At 39.8% G+C, this 15,861-nt stretch overlaps 1 protein-coding gene across 1 annotated transcript in view; it reads left to right on the top strand.

Moving 5' to 3' along the window:
- The first annotated feature begins 10,226 nt into the window (after positions 1 to 10,226).
- Positions 10,227 to 15,861, top strand: part of AP3D1 (adaptor-related protein complex 3, delta 1 subunit) — a 30,221-nt gene continuing 24,586 nt past the window's right edge. The window contains exons 1-6 of the mRNA XM_009577782.1: positions 10,227 to 10,304; positions 10,826 to 10,921; positions 11,631 to 11,711; positions 12,494 to 12,574; positions 14,529 to 14,636; positions 14,966 to 15,095. Of these exons, the coding sequence (XP_009576077.1) occupies positions 10,227 to 10,304; positions 10,826 to 10,921; positions 11,631 to 11,711; positions 12,494 to 12,574; positions 14,529 to 14,636; positions 14,966 to 15,095 (574 nt within the window). The remainder of the gene's footprint in view (positions 10,305 to 10,825; positions 10,922 to 11,630; positions 11,712 to 12,493; positions 12,575 to 14,528; positions 14,637 to 14,965; positions 15,096 to 15,861) is intronic.

The raw sequence follows: 15,861 nt of genomic DNA, 5'->3' as shown, positions 1-15,861 counted from the left end.
TGGCTCTTGCACAGTGGTTTACATTTGCAGTTAAGAAGTTTGTTGTTCCCAACAAGGAAGGTACTGTCAGATGCTATGGTGAGAGATTGTTTTATAAAACTGAAATGATAAAGTAACAGAAACAGAGATATTAAATGAGTGGTTCTTTGTCCTGTTCAGACCATAGCCCTCTCGTGTTTCAAGTGTCTTTGATTTACTGGAGGACACTTAAGGAGGGAGAAGGGATTAAAAAAGTCCTGCACAAAATGTCTGCGCATTTCTCTCATAACTTGAGAAAATTGCCTCCCTCTTCTTTCAGAGAATCTGCTGCTTGTGTGCCAGGATTAGCACTTCACATTTTTGGTAATCGATACTTCCAGGAAAAAGCGTATTAAAAAATTCACATTTTCTTGTGTGTAGTGTTTGGTGATAACTATCTCGTTGCTGGTTTGCGTTTAAGAAGTTGTTTTGTACAGAAGCAAGTTGGAGGAGCGAAAGGAGCAATCAGTGTTTCTGGTTGGAAAAAATAAAAATTAATTTAAGTTGATAATATAATGCTAAACGAGAGGTGGGTTGAATGTCCATGCTGTGAAATATGTATCTCAATGCTGAGAAAGACTGGGCTTACCGAACTGGCAGCGTGTTCTCACTGCTTAGTGACTGTTACCTAAGGACAGTGGACTGGTATTGTTAAAAAACCTTTTCCCCTAAATATAGGGCTGCTGCGCTTGACTGCACACTTCCAGCTGCTTCTCTGACATGTTTTCAGATGAAATGATGGCATAAGGAGTTTTGAAGAATCTTTTAACATCACAAAAGTCTTTTGGGCGCAGCCTGTCATCAGTGAGGCTGAAGACCATCTAATGCTGTGGTCTTCTGACGGCTTGGCCTCTAGCCACTATTGCGGTGTTAGAATCTAAGGGTAAAGGGTATGGGATGGAACATAATAGGGGAATTTTGAGGAATGCTAAAAAGCTTGTTAGTGTCCAAGACTGAAAAAACAGCCCAACTGATAGGCAGCGTGCAGTTCATTGATGACAGACAGCTCTTTCAGTCACTGATGCTCGATCAGTTACTGCTTGTCATATGTGTGTTAATATCTTTGAAGGGAGCTCATTATTCCACCCACTTTCAAGTGGATCTAGGGTTGCTATTGTTAATTCTTTGAGCGTGTGAATCACTGGAAAAGACAAAGTCGGAAATAGAAACAATACACAAAAGAGAGTTGGGTAAGGACCTCACACCAGTTCGTAAAAAAGCAGACCAGTAGTGGCCTCCAAAGTAGCAAGGCCCGGTGTAGCAGTGTCCCTGCCTTACCTGCTGTGTCACGGAAAGTAAAGGGCCTGGAGCCGTGGAACATGAGCCAAGATGTAGGCTTCTTCTTGTGTGATTACAAGCAGAGAGCAGCTGAGGCTTTGCATTAGTGCTGCCTTTCATTAGCTTCTTGCTTTCTCCTGTGTTAAATATTACTTAATTGACTGTGGCATAAGTGGGGCTAATAGCTTTGTTCCCAGTCCAGATCCTTTTGTAGCTGTCTCTTCTGAGGGTTCCAAACGCTCCAGACAGATTGCTTTCTCACACGTGTAAGTAAAAATTCTGCCTAGGGAGGTCCAAGGGAGAGGAAGAGCTTTCTGGTACCTTGTCCTAAGAAATGGAGTGGCCCATACACTGCACCTTTTGCGAGGCCAGTGGAAGAACGACCAGAAAAATCAAAGTAGAATAAAGATACTAACTATATTTCTGTGCTGTGGTCATCTTCAGAGTTGCTTATTTGATGCTTTTTGATGCAGCTCTCTTTGTCCCAGTGCTGAGTGTATGTGGAAAATGGGGCCTTTTGTGATTTCCTCTAATGTCATCAGTGTCCACAAAAGTGACTGAAAAACCTCTTCCTCTACCATGTGGGTTAGTGAATATATTTGGTGTACAAAGAGTACCTTTAGGTTTTTCACTTAGAAGCGTTCTTTGGTAGCTTGTCCCGTTTCTGGTGTGATGTGAAGAGCAGCAAGGGAAGCATCAAACAACATGCATCAGAAAGACTGAGTCATGGGACCAGTTACAAAGAAGCATTTGTGTTTGTTAGGTTATTAAAAAAACCTGATCGTTCATGCTGAAAAATAGAAATCTGCATAATCTAAAGGGGACGAGTCTGCTTAAATCCGGGTGGCAGGAAGTATAAAGATATTTAAGTGAGGTAAAAGGTGCAGAAAATAACATGGTTAGTGGTAGTGTTAGTAGCTCCTAAAGGCGGTTGAGTGCTTTTTTAAATAAGAAGCATATGTTCAAAATAACTGACAATACTTACAAGTCCTGTTGAATACTGAAGTGTAACTGGGCATGAAAAAATGTTTGGTTCATACCGGCTTGCCTGCTCAGTCACTGGCCGGTAGGCTGATCAAACGGAGTTTGTAGACCATGTAGTTGAGTGCTGGTTTTTGTATTAGCTGTTTCCTTTCTATTGTTGTTTATTTTATGACCTAGATGTTCAAACCTGTTAGCTTTCGCAGAGAGATCCATATGTTAAAAGGTGTATAAAGGGAAGTAGGCATCTGTGTGGGTATGTTGAAACTTTCTTCCGGTGGGCCCAATCTTCATGGCAAATTCAGGCTGCATAAAATATATCACTGCTAGCTATCGTGGTGTGACTAAGCTTCAGCCTTGAGGAATGTAAGTTTGTTTAGAGCGAGTAAGGAGTAGGTGAACAAATTTACTTGAATTACACAAATATTTGTACTGAATTTAAGAAGTCAGTGATGGCCACGAACCATCTTTTTCTTCATTGTCCTTCTTACCTTTCCATAACTGAGAAGTAGAATCATAGAATCATTAAGGTTGGAAAAGACCTCTAAGATCGAGTCCAACCGTCAACCCAACACCACCATGCCCACTAAACCATGTCCCTAAGCGCCTCATCTACACGTCTTTTAAATACTTCCAGGGATGGGGACTCCACCACTTCCCTGGGCAGCCTGTTCCAAGGCCTGACCACTCTTTCAGGAAAGAAATTTTTCCTAATGTCCAGTCTAAACCTCCCTTGGCGCAACTTGAGGCCATTTCCTCTCGTCCTATCGCTGGTTACTTGGGAGAAGAGACCAACCCCCACCTCGCTACAACCTCCTTTCAGGTAGTTGTAGAGCGCGATGAGGTCTCCCCTCAGCCTCCTCTTCTCCAGGCTAAACAGCCCCAGTTCCCTCAGCCGCTCCTCATCAGACTTGTGCTCCAGGCCCTTCACCAGCTTCGTTGCCCTTCTCTGGACACGCTCCAGCACCTCAATGTCCTTCTTGTCGTGAGGGGCCCAAAACTGAACACAGGATTCGAAGTACTCACAGCTTTGCATGAATCAGTGTTACATCTTCGTAATATTTTCAGTGTTACATGTTCATTATAGTATTAATACATCATTAAGCATCTTTTATTGTGATGTTTCCCTCTGAACTAGTTCCAGTCAGCTGAGTCTCGGAAACAATAGCTGCTTCAGTTCCGTAGAAGGAAGTGACTATTTCCTATACGTACAACAAAACATGTGCTTGTAACGAAGCCTACCTTTATCAAAGCCTGAAATTATGCACGGAAATATGTCTGGAACTAGAAAATTGAAAAATCTATTGTAAAACCACTTGCACAGCTTTTTGCATAGTAATGTAAAAATAAAGAGTATTATCTTGTATTTGCAGGGATAAGCACTTTTATCTGACACGTCTCTCTCGTCTTAAAAGTTGTCTGCTCAGGTATGATTTAGACAGCCCAGGCCCCTGAGGGTTGTTTAATTGCCATGCAATTAAATTAACAAATACTGTGATCGGACTGGAGACATATTTGTATTAAGGGACTGATCAGGCTGGAGATGTATTAAGGGACATCTCTAGAGCCTTGCTGATGATACATGCTTACTGATTTATGTTGGACTGTTCTGGGTTTTGCTGTCTAATACCCACTTAATTGCTGGCATCTCAGACTGGCCTGCCTGGGGAGGTGGTCCAGGATGGCTTGTGCAGCTGTGCTCCAGCTTCCTGCAGAGGTGCTCTTTTGTGTGAAATACTTCATTTGTCTTTGGATAAACTGCTGAAAAGGAGCTTTCCATGGGAGACTGCCAGAACACCCCGGTGCTCGGAGAGATGCTGCTGGTGCTGCAGTGCTCAGCGCGCCTGGGGCAGCGTCGGCCCCTGGGTGCGTGCGTTGGCTTGGGTCTTGCTGGAGTCACTTTGGACAAGTAGCTGCAACTCTACATCTGCTTCTTTTCTGAAACCCAATCCTTCTGTGTTACGTACCTGTTCAGAAGATCGTATGTGTCTTTCTGCAGCGCCTTATGGCGCTGTGGTGGTTTGTTTGGGGTTGTTTAGTATCTGCTCTGAAACTGGTAGGTGTATGCTACTTGCATAGCATCTCTCTGAATTTTTAAAATAAGGTTCAAAGGTTTTTATTGGTTTATGAATCAATTTAGGATAGATGGATGCATCGTGCCAAATGTCGGTTGGTATGTATGATTTCAGTAAACAGTAAGAAAAGAAAGAAGTGCAAATTGACTTTTCGCATTCCTCCATCAGTGTCATTTGGCCAAGGAGTCTTGCTATCTCGCTTTGGTTGTAATAGACAAAGGGGTAGTGGATAATGCATCATGTTTCTGATAAATAATATAGGAGAAGACTGCTGCAAATGAAATGGCAAAGGTTCACTTTCATGCCTCCAGTGTTTATCACTGATGAGAACAGTACATTGGTCTAGGATCTTAAGGCTGCCTACAAGATGAGTGAATAAATCCCTGGAAAGCTAGGTAGCAAAGGCAAACTAAGACATGTTAAAACACGTATAGCAATACTGTTTGTCAACAGCTGAGTGGAAGATAAGCTTGGCTTTTTCAAAATGCCTTTCAAGTTGTAACATGTTTTCTGAGCTCTTTATTGCATCTGACTACCCTCTGCACCATTTTATTTTGGCTGCTGCAAAGCTGCTTAAATGAATGCTGTGCAATTTCTCAGTTATTGCTTATATAGTTACATGCTTATCTGATTTGCTTGGTTTATGGTTTTAGTGAAGTTAGTTGTGAGATAGCCTGTGCTTTGGATTCTCTTTCTATCCGGCCATGGAGTAGTCTTAACGAAGGATCCTGTTACTTACCTCAAATAGCTTTTTCTACAGTATTTAAATAATATAATATTTTTAGTTATGTGTGACAGAAGTTAATATCTAATATGCTTATCTCTAGTGCTGTGTCCAAGTGAGTGGAAATCAGCACGTTTTGCTTTTTTTATGCTCTTGTCTGTTACTTCAGTTGATTTATTCTGTGCTGTCATGGTACAACGCTTGTGTTTCAGGTACTGTAGTCAATTATAGGTGTATAAATTCTATTTGACTAGTTCAGTGGTGTTTGTTGACGTGAAGTACTGCTTCTGGGGGTTTTGATAGAAGCCTGGCAAGTGATACATATTTTTTTCCAGCCTTCTTCCTTAGGAGGTGGCAGCTGATCTGCGCTGTGCTTGTAACAGGATCTTCTGCATGAAGCACAAACAAATTCAAAAGTTGCTTCGCCTCCACAAGGTGTCTGTGGTGTAACTGCCTTTTGTGTTAAGCATGGTGGTCATGTCACATGGCTTGCATCCCACAGGTGATACTTCTTAAGATTATCAAAAAAAAAAAAAGGGCAGTTGTTGCTGGTTTTCTGGAAGTTGCAGCAGTGGGCATCTTCCTCTCATGTGAGATCGTCATGTGCTTGCACTCAACGTGATTTCATGGAGTTAATGGCAAGCATATGTCTCAAAGTGCTATAAAAAAAGATAAATTCTACAGTCCTTAAAACAAAAGAAATGTCATATTTTGTGCTTATGTCAGTTATTTATTTTTATGTTCTACTTACTCCAAACTTTTTCTGTTTTAGAATGGTGTAGTTACGCATTTATATCAGTTCATATCTTGCTCCTTGTGGCATTCACTGTTAATCCTTTCCTTAAAACAGTGTATTTAACTCTGGAAGTGCAAGAGAAATAGGGACTAATGTTCACTGACATTTCGCTGTTTCATCTGGGTGGAAAGCACTGTGCTGTTGCAGTAAGTGACAGGTTTGAATGTCAAATCAGCTGCAGCAGATCCAGTGGATTGAGGCTGGATCCTGACAAGGACTTTGGTGGAGGATTCTGCTGTCTTTGGTTTGCTGGACTGTAACCCAAAGTGGTAAGAATATGGGTTTGCCATCTCTTGGTTTTGGAAGGTAGTATATGGTTGAGATAAAAGTACAGCTTCTTTAAGACTATTGGAAATGAATAGCTTTCATGATTAAATTTAATGTAAAGGTTCTGCAGTGATATCCATTCTAATTGTTAGTGTCTTCTCATCGGCTGACGAAAGTACAGCATAGAGAGTCACATTTCCTTGGAATGTAATTGTTGTTCAGTTAGATTAATGATTTTTCAACTTCATTCACATATTGCTTGAAAAAAATCTTAGTCTTGTGAACCTCCCTGAAATTGTCAGCAAACCCCAAGTCCTGTCTTGGCTGGAGCTTGGAATAAAGTTCTAGTGTTTTTCAAAGTTAATTAAAAAACCATGGCTTTGGAAATGAAAAATCCTATAAACTGACGTTTTGGCTTCTTACCATGACCCACTTTTCCCTTCCTTCCTCCCTCCCTCTGTTTCAAAGGGATTGTGTCTTTGATTCTTGATACTTTCATTCATATTTTAGCCACTCACACTAGTTCAAGTGCACGTATTTTCTGGGTGAGGTCTTGGAATTCTTGAGGAATTTGGGCTTATTTTAAAAATTAGCTTGTGTATTTTGTTAATGGATATAAAATGCTGGCTGCATCTGTTTGGTGGAATATATTAAGAAATGGCAGTTACGACTTTGTGCTGTATTCACAGCTTTGTTGAGTAATTACTGCTAACATCTGCATGCTTTACTTGGGTTTTAGCTGCGCTGCTCTGAGTGTGTTTCTGTAATCTTCCTCCTTCTGAGGGATATGCGAGAGAGAACAATCACCCAAGTGGTTGCTATAGCATTTCATTAAGGAGCCTTTTCCACTGAGTTGGGAAAGGGCTCCTTTCCCACTTGGCAGCCTAGCACGAATAAAAGAGCTCCTGTCAGCTCTTTTCCCTGTGTTATCATATGCCCTTCAGCTTTTGACTGCAGACTTGCAGCTTTGCCTGGATTGCCATCATTCTGAGGGTGTTCTTTCGCTTAATGGGTCTGCTTGTTCTCAACTACACCGGGAGTGAAAAGCTTCCTTATAATTGCCTTGCTTGCTCAAAGCAGTCTGGCTGGGAATGTCCAAAGGTCTATAAATATTGTGACTTAGAAGTGCTCCTCAGCTGACTGGCCAAAATGTGTGAGCAATTGAGTAGCATCCCGGGAAGACTTCAAATAAGACTGTCACAGAATTAGTAAGGAATTAATAGTTAAGAAATATATTGATATTCTAATCAATACTCTGAGCATAAGTGAATTCTGAAGTATTTTCCTTTTGCATTCCTTTCTTCATGGGATCTCAAAAGCATTTTAGGAAAAACTGAGTTATATCCCGGGAAGTACTTATTTTTAATTACCACACTAGGAAATTGCTATGATAGAAAGATTTATGCAAAAACTATCAGTGAATCAATGCTGGGAAAAATATCCAGATTTTGTCCTGTATGTAAATGTGGCTTTTTTTTTTTTTTTTCCTGCAAACATTTAGGCCTTGCTGAGCGACTGCCATTTTTTCTTCATTGCATCAAGTGGTTGTTTTCCCTGTCACTGTCTCGCCTGGCTGTCTGAATTGAACAGCTTGCAGGCTGCAGCGTGGGGCCTGAGGGTATCGGTCAGCATGAAAATGTTTTGGTGCAGCCTCCTGTCCCGTGCTTTGCAGAGGTCAGCGATTCCACAAGCCAGAGACCGGGGAAGAGCTTCGCTAAAGATCTGTGCATGCGTACTTGTTTTCTTCATATTTATGTAGATGTTAAACGTGGTAGGGAATCTGGCTGGGGTGTGGTGGTTGGGTTTCAGATTTAAGTGGGAGACGAAATAGATGAGTTTTCTTCATATTGCTCATTCATGACAGTGCTACTCCACAGAGATTAACAAAAAGTTAATACCTGCTGATCCTTTAAAGCTTTCTATATATAGGCTCTTTCATTCCTTGTAGTCTTTTAGGATTTGAAGTACAGCTATTTTGGAAGGACTTCTTTCTGCTCTTCAAAATCCCCAATTTTAGTTTCAGATCTGACTCTCAGTTCTGTAATATACTTTTCCACCCTCTTTAAAGGAAGTTGCTCATTATGTTAGGCTACCTGGTAGACAGGGGTTTGCCTGCAGGCTGCCTGGGCCATCGGGTATGGCTAGTGGCTAGTGACTTGGAAGCCTGTATTGGGCTGTGCCGGGCTGTACATTATTGAGCTTTTCCGTACTCTATTTTTTCCCTTCCTGGTCACAGAGTGGTTTGTGTTCAACTCCCAAGAGGTTTTCAGGAAACGTAAGCTAATGTTTAAATAGTTTTGGGATAGATGCTATGGGAAATGACAATAATGCTTTCTGGTTATGGGCATAAAGACTGAGAACCTGCATGTTCCTATTCTGCACTGAGAACCAATGCTGACCTTGCTGGCCAAGATGTGGCAATGAGAGATACACGTGTGAAGGATTCGGTGACGCTGTTCCAGTGTGCTCTTATGTGTGCATAAAATATTCAAAGCTAGGTACAATGTATTTGTAGATCAGTTGCATGTCATGTAAGTCATTCTTTCAGCATCTCTGATCAAGTGTGTGTTTTCTACTGTCAGAAGTTTTTTTTAGTTTAAACTCAAGAGTTTAAATATCCCGTGGGAGTTGTCTGGACCTGAATCACTCTCAGGCAATGAGAATCCCAAATCTTCTGCTTCCTGGGAGAAGTCACCTGGACTCTACATTGTTAAGCATTTGGGGGCAATGCCATCTCCAGTTTTGGCAGATGTGATCCACTCGCCCATATCCAGGAGGACAGATGGGTATCTCTGTAGAGGAAAGGGTTTTTTGGTGTTCAAGATGCCCTCCCTTAACATGAAAATTCCCATTGCAAAGATAGTATTTCTACCCCAAATGCAGGCATTTAGGAATATCTTAAATTTCTTCAAGTAAATTCATTTGCCAGCTTTCTTTCATCAGACCTTCTGAGTTATGTTATGCTGGAGAGCAGGGCTGCTGTTTGAGGGACCTCAATAGGCTGCAGGAATGGGGCAGACAGGAGCTCCGTGAAGGTCAACCAAGACTTTTGCTAAAAGTCTCAAAATAACAAGTGTGGTTCCACCTGAGCTCACCTGTGCCCTGGAGGAGCTGGCTTTTATCCCTCCGTAAGTGTGAGGTTTGAGGGAAAAGCCAAATAATTATTCTGCTTATATAGAAGCTGTTAAACCAGTGAAGCTGCTGCTGCTCTGAATTATGTGTATTCACCGTGCGTCCTGATGATGGATTCTAATTCTGGTATCGCTAGACTCTAAATGATAGCAGTGTAAATTGTTGTTACATGACTGCTGCTTGGGGTATGAAGTCCCTGCATTAAAATTCAATTGCTGCCTTTCCTCGCCTGGATCATTGCAGTGTCTCTTTGCACTACAGCCCTTGTACAATTTCTTTTTATTGTCAGCTGCTATTTATTAAAAATAACATTCTCTGCTTCTAGCAGCAAACTTCTATGACTTTAAGCATGAGTCTTACTCTAGGACATTGTAAAAGACCAATGAATGGTTGGGATAATATACAAAATTTAGTATAAAGGGGAGAAATGTTAATTAAAGGCAGGCCAGTAGACTTCTATGTTGAAAGTATCTTTTTGGTGGAAGGTAATGGTATTCAGGCAGGATTTTTCTTTGGAACTAGGTAATCTGTTTCTGACCTGGTTCCTCTGGCGGTTTATTTATTTATATTGAATGTGAAATGCCCTGGTACATGTGTGGCTTTCTAAAGAGAGGTTATTCCTCTGCTTTTAAATTTTCATTATTTCTGTAGCAGATACCTTCATTACTTAAATCATAATTAATTATGAACTGGAAGAGTCTCTGACTGAGCTAAGCCTACTTCTAAAGTAAAATCTGTAAAGATATTTTTAAATCATGCATTTGCCACATCCCTCCCACAAGCACAGACGTTATTGTTTGGAAAGAAATGAAGGACCAATATTTAAATGTAAACATTGTGACATTTGGCTCTCTGAATTACTGAGAAATTCATACAAATAACTGTTGCTTATCAAAATGTGTAAATGGCAAAATCGCTCATCTAAGTCGTGAACCACGGAGGGGGTGTCCTTGCCATGGTTGGGGAGGACGGCAAGGGTTACAGCCAGGAGTACCTGCACCCCGTACAAGACTTGTGCTGTGTCTCTTCAGGCGTGAGGGCTTTGTGGGTGCACATCTGCAGTGACATCTGTGTACAGTGTGCCAAAAAGAAGAGTAACTCATAGGATATTCGTCAGTCGCCTTAAATTTGTGGGCTATTAATAGCGTTTGACATAGTTTTTTCTAGACACGTAATGAATGGGTGATCTCCGACTTCCCATCGAGGTAAGTGATTAGTGTATGTTCTAGGAATGGTGGAACTCAGGTTTTGTTCAGACCCCTAGGTACACAGTCTCCATTGAACACCTTTTTTTCACAAATCTTTGAAACTAGAGCTCTGAACTCAACAGTGTAATTGCGAGAAGGGAAACCACTGAAGAAACGTCTCGGTGTACTTTTGGTTTTGTAGTAGAGTTGTGATGTTTCTTGTTAATGAGTAGTTTCGTCAGAATGAAGTGCTTACCTAAATAGCGTGTGCGTGTGTGAGACTTGGTGCTTGCAAATGATGAATTCTGCTGCTTCTCCCGCCAACAAAACTGGTAAATGAGCACAAATTTTTGTTTGTTTTCCTCAGGCAAAATACATCTCCCAGTGCATCGATGAGATCAAGCAGGAGCTGAAGCAGGATAACATTGCCGTGAAAGCAAATGCAGTCTGCAAACTTACATATGTAAGTGCCTTGCTGGGATATAAAGTAATCGCATCTTTACTTTTTTCTTTCTTGCTGACTAGGAGCTAGTCTTTGGTCTGAATGCCTGCTTTTCTCAGACTGCAGTTTCTTAGACTGTTGTAAGTGCAGGCTGCAGGTGAAAACGCTCCCACGCGTGTCTGACATCAGAGGCTGCATATTCCCATTCTGTTCATTGTGCTGGTACTAGCATTGGTACAATTTTATTTTAGTGAGATAGGTCAGGAAGCTGATCTGATTTAAAACTAATCCAATTTTAAAAGTTGTTTTCAACTGAATTGTTTCTTATCACACAGTGGCATGAGCACTTGAAACTGGTGTTTGTTTCTCTTTGTGCAGTCCTTTGTCAAGGAGAGGAGGGGAATACTGTTAAAGAACTATTTTTGTGGTTCTGTTCTGGTTTTTATTTTAAAAAAAAAATCCATGGAAAAAACCCTTCACAATGATGCTTATGTAACTGCATAGGTAGTACCTGGAATAAATGCAAACTATTTAAAACTTGCTTCTGGTGGAACTTCGAGGCTTCTTTCACTTACTGCAAGTGGTGTAGAATGTAACATTACTCAAACTGGAGATGTCTTATAGTATATTACTTTGGGGCTCTTGTTCCAGCTTCAATTTTCTGAGGTATCTTTACCTATTTTGAGTCTCTCATTTCAGAAGTTTGTTATCTTGGCTTCTCTGCTCACAGTTACAGATGCTGGGCTACGACATCAGTTGGGCTGCTTTCAATATTATTGAAGTCATGAGTGCATCAAAGTTTACATTCAAAGTGAGTTCTCTATGTAACTACAACTGTACTAGCCAAGCTGTTTCATTACTGTATTTAATGAATGCATTGGTACGTCATCTTCTTTTGGTTTGCTTTCTTCAATACAGAAAGGAAGTAGACTGTATTTGTTTCTAGTATATGGATAATACTTGACCTGCTAGTGTAGGCTTTTTCCACCAGATGTTTGACAATAGCTGTCAAATATCTTTTGTGAAAAAATAGGGTAATTTTTTATGTGAAGACCACCTAAGATTCCTAGTAGCAGCCATATTTGGCTTTTTAATTTTTCTTGAAAGGTCTTGTTCATGCTCTATGTTGCAGACCTTTTTTGCCAAATGGGGCAGAATATTACCTCGTGAGGAATAGTTTCCAAATTGGGCTTTAGTACCTGAAAGTCGGGAGTCAAGGAATGTTATTCTTGCTTTGTACTAAATGCAACACAGACAAAATATATGTAATATTCTCCATTTCTCCTACTGACAATCCTGCCTTATTTCTACATCTTTGTGGTCATTGAACCTGCATGTTCCAACAAAGTAGAGGTGAAGCTAGTTTAATATCCTTAAGATAAATGTATTATCCCTGGAGATATTACTTGTTTGAGATTAGAAAAGGGGATTTATATTGGGAAAGAATAGAGAACCCTGTCATATCTCTTCTGCTATGCAAACCTCCTGTCTAATTGTTCATCTTTAATATTGCTCATGAAGCTACCACTTGTTGTTCATCTAAACATTGTCTAAACATACTTTTAATTTTTTTTTCTCCTTGCCTTTTTACAGAGAATCGGTTACCTAGCTGCCTCTCAGTGCTTTCATGAAGGGACTGATGTAATTATGTTGACTACTAATCAGATCCGAAAGGTAAACTTTTGACTTCAGTTCTTAATTTTTTTTCTTGCAATGTCTCCCTGCTTGTATTTTCAAATCTGTATGAAGTATTTGCCTTTTAGGAATCTAAAGGTGTGTAAGTAGAATTCTGTCATTCTCTCTGTCGCTACTCTCATTCCACAAGCTGAAGGATTAATGAAATACTCAGGAGCTGTTCACAGGCTTCTCTCGTGCTGTCTCATACCAGCTCTCTATGTTTATTCATCACAGAATGTGAATGGTGACAACAGTAACCTTTGTTAATATTTCTAGTCTCTTAGGCAGCCCTTCTAAGAATGTAATGGGTAAGAAAAATGTCCCCATTCCTGAAGTAAAATCAGCAGTCACCTGGCTCCACAAAATTTCTATTTGTGAGGGCCTGTTTTCTTATGGTAATAACAGATCAGGCTTTTGACTTGTTTGGCATAATTGTGTGTAAAAATGGTGAAGAGTATATGTAAAGTTGTGTTCTGTATTAATGTACCGAAGTGTGTTGTATTCATTTTCATACAGCTTTATCACTTGAATTTTTTCAGTCATTGAGTTGCAGGATTATTTTCCTATTCTTCAGATTACAGATATATTTTTGAAGCTCTTAAGTTTAATTTTTTAAAGTATCACTGCTTTAAAACTTGACTGATCAGTACAAGATGTGCCTACATTTTTACCATCTAAGTAGCTAAAATCTTTTACTTGCTTAAAAAAGATCAGTGGGATGTTATCCAGTATCTTTCCTAAAGAACTAGCGCTTTTCCCTTTATCTTTTAAACTGTTCTGTTCTGACAAGTGCATATTTTTAATAATGTCCATCCATTTTCTTTATTACGGAGATTTCATTATACTGAATTTCAGTCACTTTCTAGGCTATTCCTTCCTTTTTGTGCCTGAGTTTTTACTTAAAGGCATAAATAAAGGTGCTTTTTCATGTTTCATTGATCTAGCAACTTTGTATTTTAAGAGGTTATTAGTTCTCAAAATACATTAAAGCCAGAATGAATTGCAAAGTTTTGTTGCTCCTTAAGAAATAGATTTCATTATTCTTAAAGGACAATCTAATTTCCTACCACCTGCAAAAGGTTTTAAAATGAGATGCAAATGGCACAGAACCCTGAAGGCCTGGCTATGTTTAGCTCTCTTACAGCAGCCTCTCTGTACACGTGAATCTGGACGGTTAATTCCAGTAGTCCATGTGGGAACGCTCTGTGCCGTTCCCTTCGTGTAACTGCAGTTAAGGAGTGATCCTGTGCTCTGCATTCAATGAGGTCTGGTTTTATAATCTATATTTGAACGTACTCAGATATGCATATTAATATTGTTAAGAGTCTGAAGCTTGGAAATACCTGAAGGGCTGTGTAGGACTATGTCGGATACTGACTACAAATAAGTCCAAGGAAACTTGACCAATAAAATGTATTCTACACCCTAGCTTGTGTTACGTCTTTAGGGACTGAAAGTTATGGTGCTGCCATCAGCTTGGAAGGAAAGTAATCTCATTTCGCTAATACAGAGATTAAGCTAGGGCACTGTTAAGCACTCAGCAAGAGTGCCTGTTCCTAGTGAAGCTGGTAACAGTTGGGCTTTGACTTAGCAGGTTAGTATTTAATACCAGTTTTTTAGGAGTTTAAACATGTTTGTCATTGTGTCATGAGTTTTTAAAAATTATTCGTCATTCCTAAAATACCACCAATGTATGATATCTCTAATTGCTTTTATGTTGTAGTCATCCATCTATTGTTTAATTATGATTCCTCATGCCCATTATTAAACCCTAGGCTATAGCTGTATTTTAGCACGTGTTGGAGGGTATTTCTGTTAATAGTTGATATAAATATTCCCATGAAGTAGAAGCTCTGCTTCGTTTGTGTTGAGTGAATAAAATTCACTGAGAAAATTGTTTCTCAACATCCTGTGTGATCTTAAATTGTTGAGCCTGTTTTTCCTTTTTTAGGATCTGAGTAGCCCTAACCAGTATGATACTGGAGTTGCACTGACTGGCTTGTCCTGTTTTGTTACTCCAGATCTTGCCAGGGACTTGGCAAATGACATCATGACACTGGTGAGTTGATACGATTGAAGTAACTTTTCCCTGTAATTAAAGAATGTTAAATTGCTCAAATCTGGTAAATATCTGTTAAATTTAGAACTGTTACATGTGAAAACTGACTCTATGTTCTTGTGGGGTTTTTAGAGAGCCTTTACAGACCGTAGTTAGCTCAAGAGGATTAGCTTGAATATTTCTGTTAGTTTTGGTGATAAATGACAGTATTTTGCTCTCCCCTCGAAGCTGAGTTTTTGAAAAGTAGTTGAGTCTCCCAGAAGGACCTTGAGAAGAACTCTGGAAACACAAATTTGCTAAAAGCCTGATTGCAGTTGTTTCATTAACAGATGTCTCATACAAAGCCTTATATCAGGAAGAAGGCAGTGTTAATCATGTACAAAGTTTTTTTGAAATACCCAGAGTCCCTCCGTCCTGCATTTCCTCGCCTTAAAGAGAAACTTGAAGATCCAGATCCTGGTGAGTGGATTTTAGTAAATTACTTCTCCTCCAAAACATCTAGGTATACGTGCTTTTAGAGCTTGTGGAGAGAAGAATACATGAAAAATGCTGTAATCACCTTTTGGGTACTGATTCGCCTGTTTAATAGGTAGATGAGCATATGAGAGTTTTGACAGATGTTGCCATACTAAAAATACATTCTTTAAAATGTCCAATTCTTACTTCAAACCCAAAGCTATTAAAACAATATCAGTGGATTAAACCTTCATGGGACAAAGCTACTTAAGGATTCCTGGTTTGTTGCTTACTTAGCTTGGCTATTGAAAATATTTCGGTTGACTTCAGGGTTTGGGTTTTTGTTGTTGTTGTTTCCTGTGCTCTTTTACAAAGCTGCTTTGTTGTGCAGTGGATGTACTTAAAATAATTTCACATCACTTAGGTTTTTTTTTTTTTCTATTTTTTAAATTTAAACTTTGAGTCCAGACTGCTGTTTGGGCCATTCAGTACTGTGTCAGTGCAATTCAGCTGCAGCACAGGAGATTTGCAATTGCTCTGTATCATTCACACTTCTACTCAGTCTTCCTGGAAGGTGCTGGTCTTCCCTCACTAAACCAAAACACTGTACACTTGTTTCAAGAATTCTTTGTGTGATGCAGTTCTGTGATCTCTAGTTGATTTGCATGTGTGTTTAGAGGGAGAAATTTAATTGCATGTGCTGGTCTAATTTGGTGTGGGCATGTAAGATGCATCTTCCAGGGACAGTGTTTTTAAAGAAAGCAAAGCA

This window comes from Fulmarus glacialis, unplaced genomic scaffold, assembly GCF_000690835.1.
Source record: "Fulmarus glacialis isolate BGI_N327 unplaced genomic scaffold, ASM69083v1 scaffold5045, whole genome shotgun sequence".
Taxonomy (NCBI): Eukaryota; Metazoa; Chordata; class Aves; order Procellariiformes; family Procellariidae; genus Fulmarus; species Fulmarus glacialis.
This window is presented reverse-complemented; position numbering and strand designations above follow the sequence as displayed.